Source organism: Diplotaxodon limnothrissa, linkage group LG10 (assembly GCF_057381915.1).
Source record: "Diplotaxodon limnothrissa isolate DT_005_m linkage group LG10, D_limnothrissa_male_GT1.1, whole genome shotgun sequence".
NCBI classification, from domain to species: domain Eukaryota; kingdom Metazoa; phylum Chordata; class Actinopteri; order Cichliformes; family Cichlidae; genus Diplotaxodon; species Diplotaxodon limnothrissa.
The window spans coordinates 16,870,638-16,895,563 of NC_140605.1; the positions used below are offsets into that span (position 1 = coordinate 16,870,638).

Here is a 24,926-nt window from a genome sequence, read left to right on the forward strand (position 1 = left end):
GGTTAGACTTTATTGTTTCTCTGATGTTGCTCTGATGACCGTGACTTTTTTGATGCCGTTTTTTTGTTGAAACCAACTGTTGTCACCCTCTGCTGCTCAGTGTGCTGGCTGTTTTCTCGGGAATCTCAACCACAAGAAAGTTTATACGAACGAAGCTAAAAAACCTGTGACAGTTTGTGAAACGTCATTAGCAGCAGTGAAATAAGTTAGTTAGTGAAATGATAGAGGCTATTTTATGCTGGAAAAATTCTTCCAGCACAAAGTGGCCCAATAAACGGAATTTTTTAATACAGAAATACATCTAATGATAAAAAGCAGAGAATTCATTGTCTGTTTTCCATTGCAGAGCTGGGATGCTCGTCTCCTCATGGAGCGCTCTCGAGCTGTGAAGTGTCCAGATATCAGCGCTCACCTGGCTGGTACCAAGAAGGTTCAGCAAGTGCTCCCCAGACCTGGAGTCCTGGACAGATTCTTCCCAGACCAGCCTCAAGCTGTGCAGCAGATCCGAGCGACATTGGCTGACCTCTACACTCTAGACATGGTGAGACAAAGGGCACGGTTTGTTCATTGTTTGGAAAATTTGGCATTAGATAATCCTCACCTGGGTGTTGCTGTTCAGTGTAAGCAATATCATTTGCATTTTATTCCTCTGATTTATTTCTCTGTGGTTGCGCTGGTCTACAGGGTCCAGAGAGGGACAAAACAGTATCAGTGGCCTTGTCAGCAGCAGAACGGTTTGTCTTGAAGTCTCAGCGAGAAGGAGGAGGTACAGCGGGCGGGGGGATAGAAGCGTCTTTAAAAATGTTGAAAACTTCTGTTTATTGCTCACCATTTGTTAAACTAGGGAAGTTTAAGCAGTGCATGTGTGGATCTGCACACATGCAGTATTTTCTTGCATTCCATGTATGAGCTAGCCTCAGTCAAAACAGTGACGACACATACATGACTGCCTGCTGTTTTGCATTACTGTGTATCTACTGTGATTCATGCATGCTGTACTGTGACTGAGATAATAGTGTATATGAGACACACTTGACAACAACATTGATCAGGATGTGAAAAAGCTACCAGATACAAGTTGTCAGCAGGTTATGGCTGACTAACCACCCTGCCTTACATCACTCTGGGCTAATACTGTAAAAAGCAATCATTAGTTTTCTTTGTAATATCAGATCATTTGTTTTGATAAATACAAAGTCCAGTATCAGGGTTCATATGAGCTATTTTAGCAGTAATTTTACACCCCACTATGATAGTGTTTAGCTGTTACTCATGTTAGCAAGGAAGCTCGGGTTTGTAATTCATTCTTAATTTAGCCACGCTGCATGAATTTGGATGATACGATTTTTGAAAATGGCAGTTTCATTTATGGGGCGTTTATAAAATGGTATTTCTTAGGCTGGCTTTTAAGGAAGGAGAAAAGGTATGTATCAGTTGGCTGGGAAGAAAGATGGAGGTGGAAAGGATGTGCAAGCTATGGGACAAAGTTGCTGAGACTAGGTTAAAAAGAGGTGAGGATCAGTGAGCAGGAGTGTGGCTTTGTGCTGAAAAGAGCACAACAGATTGTCTGGAGAGAAGGTGAAGGAAAGTCAGCTGAAGCAAGACAGTTTGTGGAGTTTGTGTTGGACTGTATGTTATGCTGGGAGCCTGGGGATTAGTGCACTTTGATTCCAAGTTAATACTAGCTAGTGTTTCTCACTGGTTTTTGGGTGGTGGAGTAAAAGGGATTGGTTGGTGGCTGTTTCTAATGTTAGCCTTTTCTTGGTTTTCTTACAGGCAGGGTAAAGACATGGTGATGAATGAGTGTGTGGGCCGTCTGCTGAGGACCAAGAGCTCAGGACAGTCAGACGGGGGCGTCGCAGCAGGAGTCACCGTGCTCGACAATCCTCTGCTGTCCTGAGATGTCAGACTCCTGCCTGCACATACAAACCACACTGAAGTCAAAGTTCCACCTGCACCTCCACCTGTTCTTGCAACAGCATGAAAACTGACAGAGGTGAGACAGCAGAAAAGTTCTTGTCTATTTTTTTTTTTTTTTTACTAAGTTAAGGAATTAAGTTAAGAAGAGTGATTAAATAAATAGTTTCTTGCATTTTTGATTTAATGATTGTGTTTAGGATTATTTCAGAAACATGTTTAGAGGATCTTTGTAAGCCTGTATTTACTTTAAAAGAAGGGAAGCACTTCTTCATCCTACAGAAAAGGTGACACATTACAGATGAGTTCATAAAAAGTGTCTCTGTCACTCTTTCAAGGCTCTGTCACTTTTTCTTTTTGACTGGAACAGCATGGTAAAGTAGGCCTAGGCTGCCATCTTGTGGCAGTGTGTTGTTACTACAACATACTGAAATTGTGTTTCTATTGGAAATATAATTCAGCGCCACTGAGCCGCTCTCTCAGTTACAAACTGAACCTGTTTTGTAGACGTATAAATCACTAAGTACAGTGAAGCTTTTGGTTTTGTAAAAGTGTTTCTTATTCTAAATGCATGTTGATTTTTATCAGGGTGAAGAGCAGTTAGCAGTGCATTCATGGACATCTTTAAACTATTAATTGAAGAATCTTTGGTCATGATGGCATGAACTAGAAGCGTGAGCTCCAGGTGAGACTGCACAGAACAACAAGTGTCCTTAAACTGCATCAACTGATGACGTCTTACAATTTTATTCCACTGTGTGTTTTTATCATTGAATGTTTCTGTCTTTGTGTACATGTAACGCAGACACTAAAGCTGAGCCAGAACTTCATGCTGAAGAGAAGGATTCTTTTAAAATGCATGGGGGAGCAAGCGAGTCAGATACCAAGGGCACAAAGATGAAGCAGGTCTGATCGGAAACCGTTTATTTCCAGGCCAGGGAGCACAAATAAAAACACCCTTAAAAGGTTCCCTCCTGCTCAACCGCGTCACTCCCTACGGAGAGAAGATCTACATGACCTTATCTGCGTATCTGGAGGTCAGCCGCTGCTCCGCCGTGTTGTACCTGTTTGTACGTGTTTTTAAGTCTCTTGATGTCATCGTGTCTAACACACACCCTTTATCTCCTCTCTGCAGCTGGACCATTGCATCCAGCCTGCCATTATCACCAAAGACATCTGCACGGTCTTTTACTCCCGAGACGCCAAGATTTCCCCACCCCGTTCTCTCAAGAACCTCTTTGGGACTGGATACTCCAAAACTCCTGACTGGTAAATCTGGGCTGCTGCACTGTGGCCATCTCTGTTTCACAATCAAAGATATCTGCCCTGTTACAAAGTTTCCTTGTTCAAAACTTCTGCTTCATTATAGCAACCGAGTGACTGGGATCTACGAGCTGAGCTTGTGTAAGATGTCTGACACTGGAAGCCCAGGTGAGCGGCCATGAAACATGTTTAAAGAACGGCAGCTGTTTTATCATAATTCTGTGGAGAGCTTCATCCTAATGAGGGCTCATGTCCTGAGCAGGGATGCAGAGGAGGAGGAGGAAGGTCCTGGACACATCAGTGGCTTATGTGCGTGGAGAGGAGAACCTGGCCGGCTGGAGGCCCAGAGGAGATAGCCTCATCCTAGAGCACCAGTGGGAGCTGGAGAAGATGGAGCAGCTGCAGGAGGTGGGGCCTTAAAAGATTCATAAAGAAATAAATCTGTTTAATATCGTAGAGGGAAAAATGACTTTTCAGCTCAAAGACCAAAGTGCTATTCTAAAAAGTTTTTTCTTAGAGTACAGACTTTACATGACTAACCTCCCCTCTTCTCCCCACCTCACATTCGCCCCCATCTTTCGTCCAGGTGGAAAAGACCCGTCACCTTCTGGGAGAGGCGGCTCCCGTGGGAACAGCTCCCACCACCAAGTCCCTGAGTGAGTCTCTGTCCCCCAGCGTGAGCTCCGGCACTCTGTCCACATCCACCTCCGTCTCCTCGCAGATCTCCAGCACCACCTTTGAAAGCGTGAGAAGGAGCTGGCCACCAAGGTGAGAAAAACGTGGGCTTAGTGGGCGTTCTTGTTGCTGCCTTCTTCCTTCTCTGCTCGGAGCTGATCGGTCTTGTTCCTGTTGTGTTGTAGTGCCTGCGCCTTCTGACACACACCTTCAATACTGAATACAACCAGCTGGTGAACAGCATCAGTGACTGCAAGGTGAGAAATAATACAAAGAAATAAAAAAATAGCCTTTCTGTGTCACATCAGGGAGTTCCTATATTGACGTCTACCTCATCCTGCTGTTGTTTCACTTCAGCTTTCTCTCATCTCACCGATCGGACGTGATCCATCCGTGACGAGCTTCAGCAGTGCCACCCTCAACCCTTCCTCTACCTGCCCCTCTCTCTCGGACTCGCGCTGTGGCTCCATGGGCCAGAAGTAAACATATTTTTAGGAACATTGACCTCGATCTGCAAACGGTTATTGACAGGTTATCTATGTGATTCTAACTTGGTGTGATTTGTGTTAAAGGACCCCTGAGAACAGCTCACGTGCCTCCAGTCCCTCCTGCTCAGACTGTGAAAACTTCCCGATGGTTCCCACTCTGGAGACCTCCTACCTTGCGCAGGCTGCAAAAGAACGAGTTCCTGAACTTGGTGCCTGATATTGAAGAAATGCGACCAGGGTGAGTAATGCCATATTAACCCAAATACTGTCACTATGACATGTGTCTCACAGACCAAATGTAAGTCGACACTCATGTTCTCTAGTTCAAGCAGAAATGATGTGGATCGATTCAAATTCCTGAGCCTGGATGATTTCAGCTGGAAACAAACCAACTCTGCTTCTTCTTCAGATAATTCAATTCAATTCAATTTTATTTATATAGCGCCAAATCACAACAAAAGTCACCTCAAGGCGCTTCATAGATACAGAGAAAAACCCAACAATCATATGACCCCCTATGAGCAAGCACTTTGGCGACAGTGGGAAGTAAAAACTCCCCTTTAACAGGAAGAAACCTCCAGCAGAACCAGGCTCAGGGAGGGGCGGGACCATCTGCTGCGACCAGTTGGGGTGAGAGAAGGAAAACAGGATAAAGACATGCTGTGGAAGAGAGACAGAGGTTAATAACAGATATGATTCAATGCAGAGAGGTCTATTAATGCATAGTGAGTGAGGAAGGTGACTGGAAAGGAAAAACTCAATGCATCATGGGAATCCCCGGCAACTATGCAAGTTGTAAACAGTTGTAGGATTAAAGATTATTGAATGTACAGAATGATTATTTACACAGAGCTATACAGTAGTTCAGTTAAGATAAGTGAGGGTGTAGATAGTTTCTACAGAGGCTATATAAAGTGCTAGTGGTTGTGAGTGGTGGTTCACTCCATGTTATTATTGTGTGTTTGAGGGTACAGTTGTCCATTGTGGGGGTGTGTATGTTCAGTGCATGAGTTTAACGTGGGTCAGATGTCAGGAGGCAGAGTTCAGGAGTCTGACAGCTGTGGGGAAGTAGCTGTTCCGGTACCTGGTGGTCTTAGTCCGGAGGCTCCTGTGGCGCCTCCCAGAGGGCAGGAGGGTGAAGAGTCCATGTGATGGGTGACTGGGGTCTTTGATGATTTTCCCAGCCCTTTTCAGACACCGCTTCCTGTAGATGTCCTTTATGGCAGGAAGTGGTGCTCCGGCGATGCGCTGGGCAGTTTTCACGACCCTCTGCAACGCCTTCCGGTCCGAGGCAGAGCAGTTCCCGTACCAGACTGTTATACAGTTGGTCAGGATGCTCTCGATGGTGCAGCGATAGAAGTTCACCAGGATGTCTGAGGACAGGTGGTTCTTCCTCAGAGTCCTCAAGAAGAAGAGGCGCTGGTGAGCCTTCTTGACCAGCTTGGAGCAGTTGGTCGTCCAGGTGAGATCCTCGGAGATGTGGACTCCCAGGAACTTGAAGCTGCTCACACGCTCCACAGCCGTCCCCTTAATGTGGATGGGTGGATGTGGGTCAGCATTCCTCCTGTAGTCCACGATGAGCTCCTTGGTCTTCTCGGTGTTAAGCAGCAGGTTGTTTGTGTCGCACCACTCAGCCAGACGATCCACCTCCTCCCTGTAGGCGGCCTCATCGTTGTCACTGATGAGGCCAATCACCGTGGTGTCATCTGCAAACTTAATGATGGTGTTGGAACCATCAGCAGGTCTGCAGTCGTGGGTGAAGAGGGAGTAGAGGAAAGGGCTCATCACACAGCCTTGTGGTACACCGGTGTTCATTGTGATGGTAGATGAGCAGTGGTTATCCAGCCGGACATGTTGGGGGCGGTTGGTCAGGAAGTCCAGTAACCATTTGCAGATGAGGGAACTGATGCCCAGGTCTGTCAGTTTCCTGATGAGTTGTGAGGGGTGGATTGTATTGAATGCTGAACTGAAGTCTATAAACAGCATTCTGGCGTAGGTGTTGTTGTTGTCCAGGTGTGAGAGGACAGAGTGCAGTGCGATGGAGACTGCATCCTCTGTGCTCCTGTTCTGGCGGTATGCAAATTGGTGGGGGTCCAGGGTGGGGGGGAGACAGGATTTGAAGTGTGCTAGGACCAGCTGCTCTAAGCACTTAGCTATTTACAGTTCATAACAAGAGACAAGGCACCATTTCTCTCCTTTGTGTTCCAGTCATCACAGCAGATTAAACTTTTAAAATATTTGCAAATAGTATAAAGAAATATATAAAGAAGTAAAACAGTAATTTATTAATACTTAGAAATACTAAAACTTACATTTGTCAGCAAAAACTGCTGCCATCTGAACCGAAACGTTACAAACCAGCTTACCCACAATCTGTGTATTTTTCTATGCTGGCTACTTAAATTGGCATCCAACAAGCTATTTGCTTTAATCTTTTATTAGACAAAGGCTGACTGGTTAGTTCAAGCTTCAACTGCATCCAAAGGACTGAAAATGTTTTAACACAGTGACTGAACTTGATTGAAGTCTCCGTAGTTTGTTGAATCTGTTTCGAGTGACTTATTTTCACAATTCCAGGAATTTTTAAAAGGCACCAAAAAGCATTACAACGCTGAGCTCGAGTCTGTGGACTTCAAAGGAAATGCAGAGGAGGCCAGGGTCCACATCAACAGCTGGGTGGAGAAGCAGACACAAGGTAAGCATAATGTAACTTTAAATGATCTCCACTGTAAATCCTTGGGGATCAGTTGTGTTGTGTTCAGTTGAGACATTATTACCGGATTGTCCACCGTCCACATTATTTTCTGTTTCCAGTTCTTCCAGTCTAATTTCTATTCAGTATTAAGCAGCACTATCTCTGGGTTTTACTGTTTGGTTTCATGCTATTAATAAAACCATCACAGCAGTATGTTGCTGTAAATAGCAGGCCAATTCTTCTATTCTTATTATATTATGTGATGGGTACTTCTACTTTGATCACTTGTGTCTTTAACATATTTTTATTTTTCAGGCCCATTTAGGATTGGCTGCTATTGATTCTATATCTTTATATTATCTTAAGTGCAGCAGGAAATTCATTCATTGTTTTTATAAAAGCGCGATACAAATACAGGCCATTTATAAATCTACCATCTATAATAATAGGATACAAGGACTTTCTATGAGGGTTATAGGACTGTGGTGCCACCTGCTGGAAATGAGACAATCTTAATCCCAGTTGAAAGAAGACATTATTTTTGTAGGAGCCATTTTTGGGTTGATACCTCATGTTGCCGCTAGAGGTAACCTTTTTAAGTTTCTTTTTTTTTCTTTTTTTAAACTTTATTTAATAAACAATGAGTATACAACATACGAACAGATGAAGTATACAAAACAACAGAACATGAACACAAAAAGCCAAGAGTAAAAGAAAAAGGTAACAATTATAAGAATACACATACATGTATTGTTTTGAGAGCCTTTGTGTTGGTGGAGTCTGATATTGATTGTATGTACATTTCCACATCCTTAAAATAATGACAGAAATATGGTGTTTTGTTAGTAAACTTACATTTATGGATAAAAAATGTAGCTAAAAGTATGAACAAATTCATCATTAAAAAAATTTATCATACTTCTTGGGGAACTTAAACAAACAGAATAAAACATTTTCCCATCGTAAAGAAAACTCCCTTAAAATATGGACAATAACAAACCTGCTAAATTCCTTCCAGAATCTCTGTGTAAAAGAACAGTACCAAAAAAGATGTGTCACAGTTTCTGGATGATCCCCACAGAAAGTACAATTAGTATTTATGTCCCTTTTACATTTGACCATGTAGTGACTGGCTGGATAACATTTATGTAGAATTTTAAATGAGACTTCTTTCACCTTATTTACAATCAAATATTTATGGGGGACCATCCAGACTGTCTTCCACTTGATATCTGGAACATATCGGTTCCAATAAGATGTTATATATGGGAGAGAGACGATATCTTCTTGGAATAAACTACGTATTCTCTTATTGCTGTTACCAAGTTCCTGTGAAAAGCAGATTTTTCCTATTGGTGACTCAGCTGGATCAGGGAGAGTGACTGAGGCAGATATTGAGCTGTCAGTGTTTTTATATAACATTAAAGTCCCTGAGGGTGTGGCACCAAGCACCACTGAGGATTCCACCTTTTTAAGTTCCTGTATGGTAGGTTTATGTAAGGTATTTAAGGTGGACGCACGTAATCAGCGTCAGGTGTGTTGTTAATCATAAGAAGGCAAAACGTTTGTGACCGCTGCGCTTTTATCTTAAAATGTTTGGAACAAAGACCAAAAAGGACAAGATAAGTACTGCTGGAGTTATTGGACTGTTTAATTAATTCATGCATACCAGAAGCATCGCGTCACCCCCGCTAACAACCACCTCAGTGGCTTCTTTCTTTTTTTTTTTTGCCTGTCCCATTTGGTTCTTTAGCCGTCAGAATATTTGTCTGAAGACCAACAAGGATACCCAATGGATTTATTTTGCCAAATGGATCATCGCGGCATTGCCGTATTGGTCCATTTGATCGACCTTTGTTTTTATTATTTATTTTATTTCATTTTCAGTTGTTACAGACGGGACAGACATGAGTGAGGGACAGGAAAGGGAGAAAGAAAGAGGAAGGAAAAGAAAAACAGAAGGGGAGAGGGACAGTGAGAAAGGGGGAAAATAAATAAATAAATAAAATCTCCTGGATCACCTGTTGAGAGAGAAAGAATAGAAGACAAGCAAAAAAAACCAAAGCAACTTTCTAAACACAACACCATCGCATTAATCTAGCTAAGTGTAAACAGCAGTAAATACTAAATATTCAATGTTGTTGTGCAGCACGCAGGACAGACAGCACACAATGTGCTTTGAAGTAGCAGCCAAGAAAGGTGTAATTTAAGTCTACGAGCAGTGAACACCCGTGTGCACACCTGTGTGGATCAGCGCGCTTGTATTCAAATGGTTTCCACATGTAATGGTCTGCAAGAGGATGTAGCGAGCCATAGCCCCGTCCCCCAGGCCATGAAGCAGGCATGGAGGAGATCCAGGCCCCAGACATCCAGAGGCCCCAGAGTGCGAGAGCCCAAGGAGGACCACCGGAGGGGCATCCGTGCCACCCTCATGGGAAGGGCTGAGGATCCCCAGACGAGGCGTCACCCAGTAGCCACCGAGCAGAAGCTAGAGGGGGCTGCACCGGCGTGCCCGCCGGCTCTGCCGGCAGCCAGCTGTGCCTCAGTGGCTTCAAGCGTAGGCTTGAATTTTGTTCAAGCCTACACTTGAATTTTTGTTTTTTGTTCCCTGTTATACTGATCATAAAGCTTTTTCCCCCTTTTTTAAAAATAAAAACCATCTTGCTGTTGCCCTGTTTTCTGATTTTATAGCTGAAGATGTTGTACAGTAACTAGTGCATCTTTGGTAATAGTTAATAGTTTTCATAAATTCTTTTTACCAGATAAAATCAAGGACTTGCTAAGCCAGGATGCAGTGGGTAGCCTGACGAAGCTGGTTCTCGTGAATGCCATTTACTTCAAGGGCAGCTGGAACACGCAGTTTAAGGAGGAGAAGACTGCTGATGCGCAGTTTCGACTGAACAAGGTAACAGTGCAGAAAGGCAGCATAGGATGGTGCAGTTATACTTTGATCTGTCATACTACAAACGAGCTGTGGACTTTGCTGAATGAGAACATAAAGCCTGGAGCTCTGAGGGGATAAAATCGTGCTTTTAGGACGATCACTTTCCAACTTTATGCAGTTATGCAATGCAGTTTATTATTCATGTAATATCCAATAAGTTCTCAAATAAATATCAAACAACAGCACATCACAAACTTCGACTAACAAGAACAAGTTGTGTTGTGACGTGTGCTCTACATCGAAATCCACTCAATGGCTGGAATAAAACCATGACAGAACTTTTTGAGATCATTTTGAGACTAAACACAAAAAACATTTCTCTTGTCTCCCCTATTTTTCAGAACGACACTAAGCCGGTGAAGATAATGCAGCAGAAAAGTAAATTTCCTTTTGCGACCATTCCTGAGGCCAACTGCAAGGTAACATCCATCACTTTCAGCTTATTACAGGATTTCACCAGCATGATCTAAAACTTGTCTTTTACAAATATCAGCCTAAATTTCTAGATTAGAAAGTCAGATCATCTTTGATGGAGTAATAAATAAAAACAATGTTTCTGGACAGATTCTTGAGATGCCGTATAAAGGAAATGACCTCAGCATGCTCATATTCCTGCCTAATGACATAGAAGATGATACCACAGGCTTGGAAAAGGTAAGATGCACTTACCAGTACTTTAATGTCCAGTTTCAATCAGACAAGCTAGTGACACTGTATCCACACAGCTGGAGAAGGAGCTGACCTATCAGAACTTTGTGGACTGGACTCGCCCAGACATGATGAGCCCCAACGAGGTTGATGTCAAGCTCCCTCGATTTAAGATGGAGGAGAAGTATGACTTGGAGAAAATCCTGACCAACATGGGAATGGAGAACGCTTTTGACATCTACAAGAGAGACTTCTCTGGTGAGAAATATTGCACCAATGAGACACACTGAATCAATTATACAGTTATATTGAGAGCACAAAAACTGCAAAACATCATCTGGTAAAGAAAAAAACACAACTGATTTCTGGGCTCTTCATCTACTAGGAATGTCTCCAGCAAATGACCTGATAGTGTCCAAAGTTGTCCACAAGGCTTTGGTGGATGTAAATGAAGAAGGAGCTGAGGCTGCTGCTGCCACTGGGGTTGACATGGAAGTCCGCTCTATAACGATTCCCGCTGAGTTTCTTGCCGACCATCCCTTCATCTTCTTCATCCGACATAAACGCCGGTACTGCTCACCCGAGTAAACACGAGCTGACATTGACATGAATTAAACATAAAACATTATATACAGTATAAGATTTTGTAAGTGTATAAAATTATCTAAAAAGACTGAATGTCAAATGCTATCCAAGATCCAGGTGCCTGAACACTCTTGGGACAATGCATTACAAAAACATTCTTTAATAAAACACTGAAACCACAACAGCTTCTGCTCCACGGTGAATAACTTCTTACAAAAATTGTGAACATGCTTCACTTCATTTTTCTGTACAGTTCCATCTGATACACATGGTACAGTATCAAAAGGGTTTGGAAAGGTGAAACAAATTCTTCTATGTAGTTTATTTAAAAAAGAACTTTTGCTGCGTAGATGCATCTAGTCTTGTTGTTCTAACAGCATAAAAATTATACATAAAGGTTGAGCAGGTGTGCTCTTTAGCTCTGCTCCAGATTCATCATTTTCTGAAAGCCTTTACATATCCTCCACACTCCATTTATAGGCCGCTTCCTGCACAGCCTTTTTATCTGCCATCCTCTGGTAGCGTTTCTGTTCAAAACCATTTGACCTGCAAGACACAAATAAAATAACCCTATTAATTATGATACGACAAGCTAAAAGGCCAAAGACAATCCATTCAATTAGGCGCAAATTTAATATAGACGTGGAAAAAAATGATCACAATTTCTTTACCATTAATGTGCAAAATGACAAACTGATGTGTGTATTAAAAACATTCAATATTAAACTACAGTTCTGTCCTCAACGGTTTTCCTCTGTCACCGATGCACAAACTCTACCTGTCAACTCCGTCCCAGCGGTACCCCGGTGGAATATTGAACCGGTTTGGAGGTGGAGCAGGGCCTTTATATCGAGGTTTCTCTACAAAAAATCAAAACAAACATACAAATAAATAAAAATACAAACAGTAGCAAAAACAAAACTGCTGCTATTTAAAAGCTTCTTACAAGGATTGACCTGGTGAAATAAAATAAAGTCATAAATAAAATAAAACATATATAATGTTAAACACCTTGTGTTTTTGTGCCACGGTCCTTTTTACGCCTGAGCATTGCAGCCATAGGATCGCCTTCTCTTTCCTGTTCTCTCAACATGCGGTCAAGATCCTCATCGTCACGGTGACGTGCCAGTGGCTTCTGGGCTTCGTGCAGCGCGTCCTCAAGTTTCTGCTGATGCATCTGGCTCTGTGCCAACCTATACATACATTTTAACATAAACCATTGAACCACTTTTATAATTTTTTATGTGGATATAATCACATAAACTGTGATATTTGAAATGATCATGCACATTTACCCTTTTCCCCACTGAGCGTATTTCTCGTCTCTTGCCGCTTTTTCACCAGACTTAAGTGTTGTTCAGACTTAAGTGGGTTTTATACTTTCCACATCTGCGAATCTTCTTGGGTGTCTGTGAATTTCAATTACAATGCACCAACTACATATGCGCGTAGGCAGTGCAGTTTAAAGAAGTATAACTGGAATGATTACTCAGTCGTTGGGTCTCCAGTGGTCCGTGTATAATCGAGGCTTTAAAATATCTCATCATCTACATCTCTCCATGCTACCCTGTCGCACCTGGAGCACCAGGGGAGCTACACACGCCTCCTCTTTATTGACTTTAGCTCTGCCTTTAACACCATCCTTCCTCACAGCTGGTGTGCAAGCTGTTAACCCTAGGAGTCCCATATTCCACCTGTCTATGGATTAAGGACTTTCTGACAAACCGTACACAAAGGGTTACGGTGGGCACACTAAAAATAGTTACGATAACATCTCTTTTACAAAAACAGCTGTAGCTCTCAATGCCACACGTGTATCTCTATTCTCTGAGAAGTGACTACTGGCATTTCTCACGCAAACACCTGCAACATTTCAGGCTGAGGAGTTACTTCCAGTAATACAAAGAAGTGAGCTTTGATTTCATTTTCAGGACTAGTAATCGACCACGTGATGCTGCTATCTACATCCTTATTTTTCACTGAAAAAGAAAAGAGGAAACCAAAAAATAGATAAAACTGGATTATACAACTCGAGACAGCTGCTGAAACCAGACACCAAACTCATTTTTTGTTTACACTGTCTGTCTGAGTTCAACCATCCCTCTGTCTGTGACGTGCTCCTTTTCTTGCCCTCCCAGCGTCCGTTCCCATGACCTTGTTGCTGACACTGGACTGTGATCCATCATTTATCTCGACAAATTGGATTCTCTGATCGCTGACTAACAACCCGAGCGGGACCAGAAAGAAGCAGAGTGATCTGTCTGATCACCACCCAGAGTGCTGCATACCAAATGAAAGCAACATCCATGTTCATAATCTACTCAGCAGTGACCCTTCGACTATAAGAAGAGGAGGTATACCTTTACAGCTCCAATCTGTTCCTTCCGAAACTTCTCGAGTGGTGAGATCAAAACATCATCAGCATTTTGGATCTAAGAGATGAAAACAGAAAATGCAGTCAGCTCAGTGTGTCATATCGAGTAAATATCGAGACAAGCAACATAAATAAAGCAACAGCTCCCATGAGGGCTTTAGCGTCTCACTCAAAATAGCTTTTATCAACTGGTCAGCAGAGGCTTGCCTTTTATTATTCTGAGAGTTTTACCTTAAAACAGGAAAATTTAATTCAAAATATTTCAAATCAATATGCTAACAAGACAATCTATCGAAAACTTCACCAAATTGTTGTATAAAAGCAAATTTCTGGTTGAGATTTACTCTATTTACCTTGTCAATTGTAAACTATTTAAATGGAAATTATTGAGAACAGAGGTAGCAAGGTATGTATATTTGAGCTAGAGCTGGGCGATATGAGATTTTTTCATATCACGATATGTTTTTTTCATTTCAGGCGATAACGATATCTATCACGATATAAGCCAAATAACTATATTTGTAAGATTTAAATGTGCCGTTGCTCACAAGTAAAATGTGAAATAATCAGCAGCTTGTTTTTAAATATTTATTTCCCATAATAAGTTCAACAGGGTAGATGTACTTAAGGAACATGAGACTTTTTCAGATAAATAAAGGCAAATATTGCAAACTACACAAAAGACAGCCGCTAAAGCGTTTAAGTTTCAAAATAGAACAAATGAAACAGACTAAATTGTCAATTCCACTTAGAAACAAAATATTAATTCTAAAAATAAATCTTAGTTTGTTTTACAGAAGAACAGACAAAACTGACTAACTTTTGTCAGTATCAAATAAACTGAGAACTAAAAGAAAATTCTCAATCTCTCCTTGTTGTATAGCTGAGCTTTTCAAACAGTTTTAACAGTTAATTTAGTCTGACAAAAGCCGAATGACGAATTAGCGCTTCCAGTCAGAGACTGAGGCTACGTCCACACGTACACGGGTATTTTTGAAAACTGAGATTTTCCGTTTTCGTTTTAAAAAATAATCCCGTCCACACATAAAGGCAGAAATGAAGGAAAACGCTGCTATGAACATGCCAAAGCAGCAGGTGGCGCTAGATTCCTAACCGTGCAGAAATGTTGGCCAATCAGAAGTCTAGAAGCCTCGGTGGGAAAAAGTAAACAAAGCTGGGGCATAGAAGCAGAACCGAGTCGTATGTGTGGAGGGACAGTAACTGTGTGTATATGTAAGCATTTAAACACTGCAGAGAGTAGAATTAACAGTAACAGTATTGTAGAAATTCATTTCACCGAAACAATAACGTGGCGCACAGTGTGACGCATGCACCAGTTTATTGTATTTCCAGACTTGCTTTCGGCACAATTTACAGTGCACGCTACTCTGTTTTTTGTCAGACTTGAAATAGCCGAAATACCTTCACACTACGGAACTTCTATGGCTCTTCCGTTCGACAATCTCTCCGGCATTGGAACCATCATCTGTTTTCTCTTCGGTCACGCTCGGTTGATTTTTCTAGTCGGCACACTCATTTCCTCCATTACGCGCTGGCTCCATTACCCGCTGGCTGCTTCCCAAACAAACACACGTGCGGCTTGGCACTTGTGCTGTACGTAACAAGTCACGCGACGTGGCTCTGCGCTACTGAATTTGGATCGGCTGACCTTTTTTTTTTTTTTTTTTTTTTTTAAGAGAACAAGAGCGGCGAGGTCTATCGCGATAGCTTAATTTCTCTATCGAGTAAAAGTTATATCGCGATACATATCGTTATCGTTCTATCGCCCAGCTCTAATTTGAGCAAAGCAAATGATCTGAATAATCAAACACCTTTTAATGCCTACACTTTACCTGCTGCTGACATAACAAAACAAAAACAAAGCTTAAGCTTCATCACCTTGAAGAGCTGTTCAAACATCACAGTAACACCCAGCACAAACATTTAGTTATGATTTCGTCATGCTTGGCACATACAGTACTCTGCCAAAGCCTCAAGCCATCTCACATTCCTTTATATTGTGCCAAAGCCAGACTTTCTGAAGGTCTTTTAAAGCTTTTCTTTTGACATCGGCTCCTTTTTCACACATTTGCTATCCAGTCTTTGTATCTGACCATTTGCAAAATGACAATTACCCCAAACAAACCGCATACCTGGATAGAAAACACACAATGAAACACTATTAGTCATGGATTGGCCTCCCCACAATAATGTTGAACCTGGACTTCAACATCAACAACAACAGTGTGAGATTAGAATGGAACAAAAGGCAGCCAACATCCAAAGGATAAAAAGAAAAAATCTGATTGTCCTTCGAGAAGCCTGTAGAATTGTTCCTGAAGACTACTTGAAGAAAGAAAGCTTGCCAAAGAGAGTTCAGGTCTTGTTGAAGAATAAAGTTGCTCGGTGGTGATATCCAATTTTGACTATAAGGTTTGTCAGAAATGCCCTTTTTTTTTTTTTTTGCTTTATACAATGTATTCCTGTTGTCCTAGAAAAAGATAAAGACATGAGGGGTGGCTCAAGACTTTTGCACATCACTCTATTTAAAAACACTAGACATAAAACTGTTTTTTTGCCAGTAGTCATTGAAATACTGCAAACCAAAGAGCTCTGATGCAAAGTATTTCACAAAATATTGGCCAACACTGGCCTGTTTCATCAGAAAAATTACAGTAAAACTGCTGTAACATTTCTGCTGGTTGAGTTGCTGCAGTATGTATGAGAAACTTGTGAGTGAGAGGCTGTGGTACAGAGGGGTTATCAGAAATGAGGACTCTGGTGTTTACATTAGGTCTCTGCCCTCTTTAGTCAGGAGTCTATATATTGCAAATGTCGGTCAAATCTTACTTTGTTCTGTCTCAGTTGATTTAAGCATCAGACTATAAATATACCCCCACTCCCACATCATGACTCCACTTTCACTTTGACTTTCGTGCTGCCCTAATACCCCAAAAGAGATCTGGTTTCTTATTACATTCAGCTGGATGAAAGTGAAATCTAAGAGACTGAAGTCCATTGTCAGGTCACAATAATGGTCTTTTCAGGTTGGACGGGTAGGTATTTCAGAGGAACTCATTTGCTGGAATTTCCCTTAAACATAATAATGATAATAATGATGTTGTTAGAAGGGTTGGAGTAGTGCCACATTAAGTGGAAAAGCATGCAATCGAAATGCGTGCACACACATACACACTCACAAAGAGAAATGGGCAGTCAAACACACACACACAGGACCCTTATATGGACTTTCCCAGGCACTGGGGCTGTGCTCACGCTCACAGGGGAATTGGCAGAATAGGTTCCACATGGTGCCTCTGTAACCAGACCGTGCTCACAACCACAAAGACACACACATGAGGTTGCATACTATGCACATACATTGCACATGCGCACAGGTTTGCCTTCACACAGACTGTGCCAGACTCGAGTCACCCTGAAACAAAGACCTCTGACTGATGGAGGTTCTCTGAGTCAAAGACATTTCCCAAATTGCCATGGTGCACAAAGTGCTGTCGGTAAAACGTATTCACTAAAAAAAGAAGAAGGTGTGAATCAGACTTGTGGGAACTGGACTGAAGTAGGAGCTCGAGGAAGTGACAGTGGCTAAGAATGAGTTCAGCTTTTAAACAGAAATCCTGTACATAGTAACTAATAGGGCTGCTCAATTAATCGAATTTTAATCACGATTACGATCTGGGCTTTCAACGATCATTAAAAATGACTGAGCCGATTATTAGCCCCTCCCTCATTTATCCGCGACACCTTAAAGGCCGGTCCGTAAAAAGTATTGTCGGGCATAAACTGGTCCGTGGCGCAAAAAAGGTTGGAGACCGCTGATTAAGAGGACCCGAGGGAAGCTCGGAAAGCTAAGCAGAAGTTATTTGGAGAGGAGAGTGACTGCCGTTGGTTGAAAAGAGAGGTTAAAAAAAACTTCAGTGGTGTTGCACACTATTTTATATTATTTTTTAAAGTCATTGTTAACCCTTTAAATCCGGTCAGAGCAGCACGCTCCGTTTTGTGTAACGATTTTTAAATCCCTGTAGAACCTGAACCGTGTAAGCTAGCGCAATAATTTGTTTTGTATATGAAACCGGAGGAGTTGTACTTACATCTTATGCCATCAGCTTGTCCTCGGTCACGGTTTCCTTCCACATATAGCTTTGCAAAAATTGCATAAAAAGCGCTTGCAGGAACAAAAACATAATATTCCAGAAACATGCTTTGTCGATCCGATCAGCTGTTAGTAACACTTCCCACAGTGAAACAGACATCAGCACGAACTATCGCATGTCCGCCATTTCCTGGCCGAAACTGGAAGTGACGTCATTTTCGCGGAAATGTAGTTTTTTACTTGTAGGCCTTAAAAACCTATACTGGTCATGTTTGACTTTTCTGAATAGTTTCTGAGATGCTTAGAACTCAAATTGCACTGCTGGAAATAGTTTATTTTGATGCACCTGCTGTTTTCTTTGCAAATTTGCATCATAGGATTGTTTTTTTGTTTTTTCTGCAGTGTATATAAAAATTGGTGTATCTCAAAAATAAAACTATGAAGACACTCAAAATAAATTTCCTGTTGTTGTAAACTATTTTTTGCAACTTTTTTGTATTTAAAGTTTTAAGGGATAAACCTCTTAAATTTCTCCAAGTAGAAATATATGTAAAAAACAAAACAAAAACTATTTTCAATTTTTTTGTAGTTTATTGCACTTTTTTGCAATTAATGTAGTTACTATGGACTTAATGCATACATATTATTAAAATATGGGCCATATCAGTTGTATAGCAACTTGAAATGCTCCCACAAATGGCACTACAACATGTAAAAAAATAATATAAGCTCTGGCGGACTTAGTTCTATGGTAGGTCTTAAAGGGTTAAATAAATATCGTCAAATAATCGAGATCTCAATTTCAGTGAAAATAATCGTGATTATCATTTTTGCCATAATCGAGCAGCCCTAGTAACTAATGACTTAAATCTTAATCAGTAATGGTGAATAAACATGTTTTTTTTTTGTCCACTTGGGCTGGTGAAAAAGTTGTGAACACATTTACAGTCACATATTGGGTTGATCATTAGCATTCATTTGAAATTGCTTTCTAGCCTCCTGGTGATCCTATTTTTAATATTTACTCCTTTTTTGGTCAGTGTATAGTAGTTAGTAAGGTAATGTACAGTGAGATGGTTTCAGCTCGGCCAAAATGACACTGAGAAAGAACTGAGAGGGAACCAAAACAGGCTAGTTTCAGTTCTCTCGTGATAAAGTTCTGCAGACCTGAAGGAAGCCTCAGATTCAAGTGGTATTTTTTCCCTTTCATGCTGCCACAGTATTTTCAAATTCTTACTATTAAAAAAAAAATTACAGGTGCTTAAAGATGGGATGCACTTGCTGCTTTCTGCTGCTCAACAGGAGACATAGAGTGCGAACACATTTCTGGTTGGTTTAGACTTTGGTGATAGCAGTTTGGTTAATTTTTTTAAGAGATGAGCATAGTCAGCCAGAGAAAGATGACAGGTATAAATATCTACAAGAACAAACATCCTACAGTTAGTTATCAATGTATCAAACTGCTACCAAGTCTGTATTTCTACGCACCCACACTCAAATACAATCACACATTTTCTTACCAGACGTTTTCTCTCCTCTTCCATGGTGCTTAAGAGCTGAGAGAACTCCTTTAAAGACTGGGCTGCAAAATAAATAACACATCCCACTGCTGTAAAAGGCTTTGCATATCTTAAATATTGTGCAAGCTTGTGTAAAAAGTGGCATTTCTGTCTCACCTATATTGACCTCATCATCAGTCTCTGCATCTCCAATGCATTCAAACTGAAACTCCTGCAGAGACTGTGAGAATCGCTGTACAGCAAGAGAAAGACCTGAGGAAGACAGGTAGAAGTTCATTACGTCAACTAAAGCATTGTTAACAGCTGGATTACGGGTAACATCTTTAACTTAGCCTGTTTAGCTTTTTGCACAAGTTGCCATCAGCGGCCACCTGAAATGCTCCCTTTGTTCTACAGGTTGCAGGGAAAAATCACTTATTCCATCCTGTAATAAACCATTAATATATTTTCCTACAAGTCTCTTCAAGTGTGATGTAAATGAAGTGCCACACCCTGCAACAATCTCCTGTGTGTTTACGTGTCCAAACAACACTCCAATAATAGAGTTTAATACCACAGTTTATTCTCTAAGGCACACAAAATACTTGGCTGCATTCTGTCATTAACACACCCTGAGATTGTTGTGCAGGGCAGCCGCTGAGAAAACATCTTAATCATACCACTCCACTGCAAACTGGTAATAAAACCATTAAACTGTCATTTATATTTCTATCAGTGTACACCAGATTACTGCAAAAACTTTGTTCAGGTTGAATGTATGAAAACAACAAAACAACCACTTCATTCTGCACTCGATTTGGTGTCCAGGACTGTTTATGTCCTAGACTGCATTCGTGCAGAAAAATGTGCTTAATGTGCTTATTCTGATGAGGGTTTGTTTGGTGTCAAATAACTTGCTTTTGACTGGTTTTCAGGTTATTTCACATCTGTGTGGTCACAGAGCAGTCAAACACCTTGTGTGTTTAAGGTGACCCCCTCGTGTTCCCTCAATCTTACAATTCAACACTGTTAGGCACACACTTTTTCCAAAGTATGGCTTTTTACTTAGAGGCTGCACCAAAAGACATCATTTCATCAAGGTTCTCCTGAAGTTAACATGTGGAAATCACCACAATAACACAAACATTGGAGACTTTTGTGAAGTATAAACACAATAAAATATACAACTACAATAAAGACTCGAAAACCCTTAATAACTGTGTAAAACTAGTGGTAGGTGATTCTCAAGAGGTTTTTTTTTTCAGCTCAAAATGAGATGTGCCATTTCATGGATGAACTAAAACCTAGATTATTATCAGAGAAATCATCCTCTGAACAGTTAACAACAGTTTTAAAGGCTGCTGGGATTTTTTTTTTTAAGAGAGAGAGGATGCATGAGAGTAAGACATCTAATGCGAAAAAGTACACATATTTACTTAGCAAGAGATTTGGAAAACATTCAAATAAAATATATCTCTCTTTCACTGATTTACTCTCAGCATTGGTAATATGTCCCACATTGTCCCTCACAAGCATACTTCTTGTCCTATATTTACTGTTTTTGAAGTCTGGTCATGCTTCTTTTAACAGAGGTTAAAACTCCAGCAACACTTGTGGTATTATTGCTTCACCCTGGTGAAAGCTGCAAGCTGAAATGTGGTGATCAAACAATAAAATTGAAGCTTCAGCCTCTTTAGACTTCATGTTCTTCTTCATCCAGTTCGGAAGTAGGGAAGGTTTTCTGACAAACCTCTGCCTTGTTTTGACCTTGTGTGTATACAGCTGGCAGCGGCAGGTGATGACCTCAGCCAACAGGTGAGCCAAAAACCCCACCCCCCCACCTTAATCAAACACTACAAACAACAAGGAGGTATATGCTGTTTGAAAGCTGTCATCAGGACAAGAATATGGCACCCAGTCAGTAACCCAGCCATGTGCCTTTATACTGTCAAATGAAGGTGTCAAAATTAATAAACACACAGTCATTAACGCGATCTTTGGGGGCTGACCTGTACTATGTAAGGTTATTTGATGGTGAATGCCATGAGACTGAGCAACCTTCTTTAAGACTTTCTTTGCATAGCATTTGCGTGTTCCAGTTATTTCCAACCATTTAATAAATACAAGGTATTCTGGGGCTGGCGTTTAAAAAAAATTGTATTCAGGAAAAACCCCAAATGTGATAATAATAAAGATTCATATGTGCAAAAATGTGAATATTTCCACTTTTCCTCTGTTTTAAAGAAATTGAGAGTTTAGTGCCTTTAGGTTTAGTACTAATACCCAAGCAAAACAAGCTAAATTAACATTCTTCTGCCACTTTTAAAAAAAATACCCACTGTTTATAGAAAAAAAAAATCAAAAACATCACTGATATAGTTAATGTGGACATGGTCTTTTTATATATTTTCAGTAATCTAGCCGAAATCAGGTAACACCCAATAGTAGCTTGGTGGGTGGAGGTTAGGCGGTGGTCCTGCTGTTTTGGGCCCTCAAGGCAGTTGTCAGCTGTTTGCTGCTTTCTGCTAGTTAAAACCTGTATGTAACAGCAGACTACAATATTGTAAAGGTGACCTACATCAACAAATTAAGGTGAACAAATATTATTAATTATTAACTCGCGCAATAGCTGCTGTGTATATCACAGACCTACACTGTGCATAACACTGTAACTACCTTCCAAACTGTCCTGCTCATACTACACACACAAATGAAAAATGAGACACTCAAGGTTCAAGTCCCTACAGTGGTTCTGTTTGGAATGATACCCAGAGGACTTCCCTTTGGATCAGGTTGCATAAATCACTGCAAACTGTAAAGCACATTCGCTCCCAAGAATCAGCTATTAATCAGCGCGTACTTACTTTTAAGGGCAGATATGAGCATGTTTCCATCTTTGATGAGGTCTTTTATGAACCTGTTGGTTCGCTCCAACTCTATTTCATGGCACTGCAGCCGCTCTCTGAAATCCGGGCTGTCCAGGAAAGAATCACTGAACTCCAGCGTCGGCAGACCCATCGCTAGATTAATACACGCCGCTAATTACGAGAGAACAACAGCACGACGCCTTCTCTGCCTCCTCGGCGAGACACCAAACGGTGTTTCAGTGTGCTCCGAGCAAATTTCTCAGAAATTTCCTCCAGCTACTCTTTTTCATGCCTTTCTTACTTTTTTCCCAGCAGAACTTCCGGACACAAGAACACAACAGAGTCTCTGATAGAGAAGGCTTGGCTAAGCTATACAACGAGCTCCATGCAGCTTCTCTCCAGCCTTCTTACTGTCGCTACTTTCATATAAGGCGTCGCGCTGACTTCTTATTTACTTATTAGGTGAAGCAAAGCGGACGTACGGCCGTGCAGAGTAACTAACAGGGCTTAATGTTGGTCGCACCAAAGAAAGAAGTCGGCAAAGACTGGCTAACTTTGTCTACGGACGGATCCTAGTCTTGTTACTATGGGAACGGGAGACTCCTGCTGGCGCGTGCTGAAATTGGTGGAAAACTTGGCAAAGAATACAAATGGGCCGATAACTCTGTGATCCACAGGTTTTTAACAATATGAACACCAGCGGCAGCAACAACAACAATAATTTTAATAATAGAAAATACTCGAGCAAATTTTTAAATAAATTATTTTCCTATGAATAAATACTTAAATAACACAACAGCTCAAATTAAAGTCCTGAAAATCTGTTTCATTTCAGCGCTAATTGTCAGTATATTCCGGGTGAAGTGAAAGCGTTACAAGGAACTGAGTATGTCAGCTGATGTGTTAAAGGATTAAAAAGTACCCTGCCGTTTTTCCCTTTTTTTCTCTTTTTTTTAAACCCCGTTTTCCTCACAGACAACTAGAGACGCCTAGATGTACTGTACATCGATGAGCCACCTCATTAACTACATAACTACAGGGTAACTAACACTGATTGCCTGTTACAATGCAGTGTTCATCTGGGATACTTTGGGTGCTGGCACTGGGTGGTGTTTTGACACTTACCAACCCACCTGGACATTGTTGCAGACCAGTCATGCATCCCATCGCAGTTACACTCCCCAGTAACAGCAGCCTCTACAAGTGGATGAAAACCAGACCACAAAAACTGCTCAACAAAGGTATTAAGCTACTTTCCCCAACAAAACAAGCCCACTGAGAATCCAGAGCACACCTGATCTATGGAGGTCCCAGGCAGCCAACAGGACCTAGAAACCAATCCACTGTTAACATCCCAGTGGTAGACTCCAGGAGAACACGTCCTACTGTATTTCAGTACCCCCAATGCATGACAACTAATGTGACCAGATCCAAATAAACGTAGGACCAAATAAATGTGGGACAAAGTGCAGTGACTATAAGGGAGAATGACATGGACATGTTACTCGTACTGAGCAATGGGTTAAAAATGTGCTATATCTGACTCAAACACACACACAATATGTAAGCTAAAGCTTGAGAATCAACCACTCCGTATCGCCATATAACCCCAACAGACCACTTCAGTCTCAGAATGCTGGCTTACTCATGGTTCCTTGGGCATTTGAAAGTAGAAAGGGAGGCAGAGTCTTTGGCTTTCAAGCCTCTCTTCTATGGAACCAGCTCCCAGTTTGGATTCGGGAGATTTTGTTACCCTGCAATAGGTTTATGGTTCTGGGGGCTTTCCATGATACACAGAGTGTTTCTTCTTCACTCATCTTTTTTCGCTCTCCTTGTATTTGTACACTACTCTGCATCATTAAATATTAATACTTTCTGTCTCTCTCCCACAGCCTGTCTTTGTCCTGTCTCCCTCCAGTCATTCACACACACACACAGGGTCAGTTCAAGTGGCTGCCCCTCCGTGAACTTGGTTCTGCTGGAGGTTTCTTCCTGTAAAAGGAGAGCTTTTCCTTCCCACTGTCGCCAAGTGCTAATTGTTGGGGTTTTCTATGTGTTATTGTAGGGTTCTTACCTTACAGTATAAAGCACCTTGAGGAGGTTGTTCTTGTGATCTGGCGGTATATCAATAAAATTGAATTGACTGTGAAGCACAAATATGCTGTATTTATTTAAATTTCTTTCTCTCTCTTTTTTTTTAGTATACACACTTCTGTAGTCCCCCTTAATCTGGACATAACTGTTGAAAGTGTCATCTATTTCACATGCTATCCGATGGTTAAGTGATGACGTGACAAATCCTACTTCCGGGCCTAAAGTAGTCTGCGTTTAATATGGCTTTTGTGTTGTTAACATGTTTAATGTTTTGTATTTTCTTCTATTTAATCTCAAAAAGCTCCTAAAACAGTCAGTGATCCCTGTTGACCTCCCTCGGCTTTTATTACCGCTAATCATTTATTTAAGCTCAGTTTTTAAAACCTTAGAATGTAACTGCAGCCCAGCCCATGCAGCAGTATATGAATGACTAACCTCGTATTGTGGATGGATTATCTCAGTTGTTCTCCTGGCTGAAGTTTGGTCCTTTTACAGCATCCTGCCATGCGATTACATTTGTTCCTGACCACCGAGAAAACTCACGTTAACTTTTATCGAGTGGGAAAAAAGTTAGCTTGTTTATATTATGCTAACATAGCTGTGTTGCTAGCGGTCACGTAGCACATCATTATATACCAGCTAGCCCAACTTCAGTAACCCTACAAACGTCACTGCTGTTTAGCTTTCTGTCTTCATTTATGTTGGAAGTGATAGCAGAGCTGTACATTTTCATTTGTTTCCAAAACCCGGCAGTCAGGACATG

The 24,926-nt window shown here is 41.2% G+C and overlaps 4 protein-coding genes across 4 annotated transcripts in view; 2 read left to right on the top strand and 2 right to left on the bottom strand.

The window, feature by feature from the left end:
- LOC146624171 (kinesin-like protein KIF1B) overlaps positions 1-24,926 on the bottom strand; it is a 76,339-nt gene that overhangs the window by 5,591 nt on the left and 45,822 nt on the right. The window lies entirely within an intron of this gene.
- Positions 305-1,796, top strand: LOC146624172 (glutathione synthetase-like). Its single transcript, XM_085364496.1, has 3 exons — positions 305-541; positions 685-766; positions 1,777-1,796. Exons 1-3 carry the CDS (start codon positions 305-307, stop codon positions 1,794-1,796), a joined length of 339 nt encoding a protein of 112 aa, XP_085220622.1.
- On the top strand, positions 4,571-11,218 carry LOC146624173 (leukocyte elastase inhibitor-like). Its single transcript, XM_085364821.1, has 7 exons — positions 4,571-4,581; positions 6,899-7,038; positions 9,801-9,943; positions 10,324-10,401; positions 10,547-10,636; positions 10,708-10,888; positions 11,016-11,218. The coding sequence occupies exons 1-7, from the start codon at positions 4,571-4,573 to the stop codon at positions 11,216-11,218; spliced, it is 846 nt and encodes a 281-aa protein (XP_085220947.1).
- Positions 12,354-22,611, bottom strand: LOC146624174 (rho GTPase-activating protein 42-like). The gene is made up of 6 exons (XM_085364494.1): positions 22,067-22,611; positions 19,380-19,475; positions 19,224-19,285; positions 13,576-13,647; positions 12,511-12,624; positions 12,354-12,408 (listed from the first exon to the last, which is right to left on the bottom strand). Exons 1-5 carry the CDS (start codon positions 22,218-22,220, stop codon positions 12,562-12,564), a joined length of 447 nt encoding a protein of 148 aa, XP_085220620.1. The 5' UTR covers positions 22,221-22,611; the 3' UTR covers positions 12,354-12,408; positions 12,511-12,561.

Bases quoted from the DNA above. Each gene is read 5' to 3' on its own strand.
- LOC146624172 (XM_085364496.1), top strand. From the start codon at position 305: ATGATAAAAAGCAGAGAATTCATTGTCTGTTTTCCATTGCAGAGCTGG. The intron at 542-684 runs GTGAGACAAAGG...GCTGGTCTACAG, and splicing joins ACCTCTACACTCTAGACATG to GGTCCAGAGAGGGACAAAAC. The intron at 767-1,776 runs GTACAGCGGGCG...GTTTTCTTACAG, and splicing joins GTCTCAGCGAGAAGGAGGAG to GCAGGGTAAAGACATGGTGA.
- LOC146624173 (XM_085364821.1), top strand. The intron at 9,944-10,323 runs GTAACAGTGCAG...CCTATTTTTCAG, and splicing joins CGCAGTTTCGACTGAACAAG to AACGACACTAAGCCGGTGAA. The intron at 10,889-11,015 runs GTGAGAAATATT...TTCATCTACTAG, and splicing joins CTACAAGAGAGACTTCTCTG to GAATGTCTCCAGCAAATGAC.
- LOC146624174 (XM_085364494.1), bottom strand. From the start codon at position 22,220: ATGGGTCTGCCGACGCTGGAGTTCAGTGATTCTTTCCTGGACAGCCCG. The intron at 19,286-19,379 runs GTGAGACAGAAA...TTTATTTTGCAG, and splicing joins TGATGATGAGGTCAATATAG to CCCAGTCTTTAAAGGAGTTC. The intron at 12,625-13,575 runs GTATACCTCCTC...TGAAATTCACAG, and splicing joins AACAGATTGGAGCTGTAAAG to ACACCCAAGAAGATTCGCAG.